Source organism: Buceros rhinoceros, unplaced genomic scaffold (genome assembly GCF_000710305.1).
Source record: "Buceros rhinoceros silvestris isolate BGI_N320 unplaced genomic scaffold, ASM71030v1 scaffold24823, whole genome shotgun sequence".
NCBI lineage: Eukaryota > Metazoa > Chordata > Aves > Bucerotiformes > Bucerotidae > Buceros > Buceros rhinoceros.
In genome coordinates this window covers 10,392-10,746 of record NW_010404568.1, presented here as the reverse complement: position 1 = coordinate 10,746, position 355 = coordinate 10,392, and the positions used below count along the sequence as shown (strand labels likewise).

The 355-nt window shown below is 65.4% G+C and overlaps 1 protein-coding gene across 1 annotated transcript in view; it reads right to left on the bottom strand.

Annotated features, from left to right (window-relative positions):
• LOC104491075 (very low-density lipoprotein receptor-like) overlaps positions 1-355 on the bottom strand; it is a gene marked incomplete at both ends in the record, with an annotated part of 11,292 nt that overhangs the window by 1,035 nt on the left and 9,902 nt on the right. The window contains 2 exons of the mRNA XM_010133435.1: positions 16-141; positions 212-350. Of these exons, the coding sequence (XP_010131737.1) occupies positions 16-141; positions 212-350 (265 nt within the window). The remainder of the gene's footprint in view (positions 1-15; positions 142-211; positions 351-355) is intronic.

Here is a 355-nt window from a genome sequence, read left to right as displayed (position 1 = left end):
TCGCTGCAGCAGGACAGTCCGGTTCTTGCCGCTGGCCTTGTCCACCTGCTGCACGGACCATGTTTTCCTCTCCGACCAGTAGAGCTGCCCCTCGCACACAGCTGCCGCAAAGGGGCTCCGGACCCAGGCCAAGTGCAGAACCTGGCAGAGAGGCCATGAGTACCCATCCCGGCCCCCGTCAGGGCCCTGTCACCAGAGCCCCACCACACACCTTCACACCGGTGCCATCCAGACGTGCAGAACCGATGCTGCCCAGTTTCTCATCCAGCCAGAAGATCCTCCAGGTGGGGAGGTCGAGAGCCAGTGCTGTGGGCCAGCCCAGCCCCTGGGACAGCAGCACGTGCCGCCGACTGCC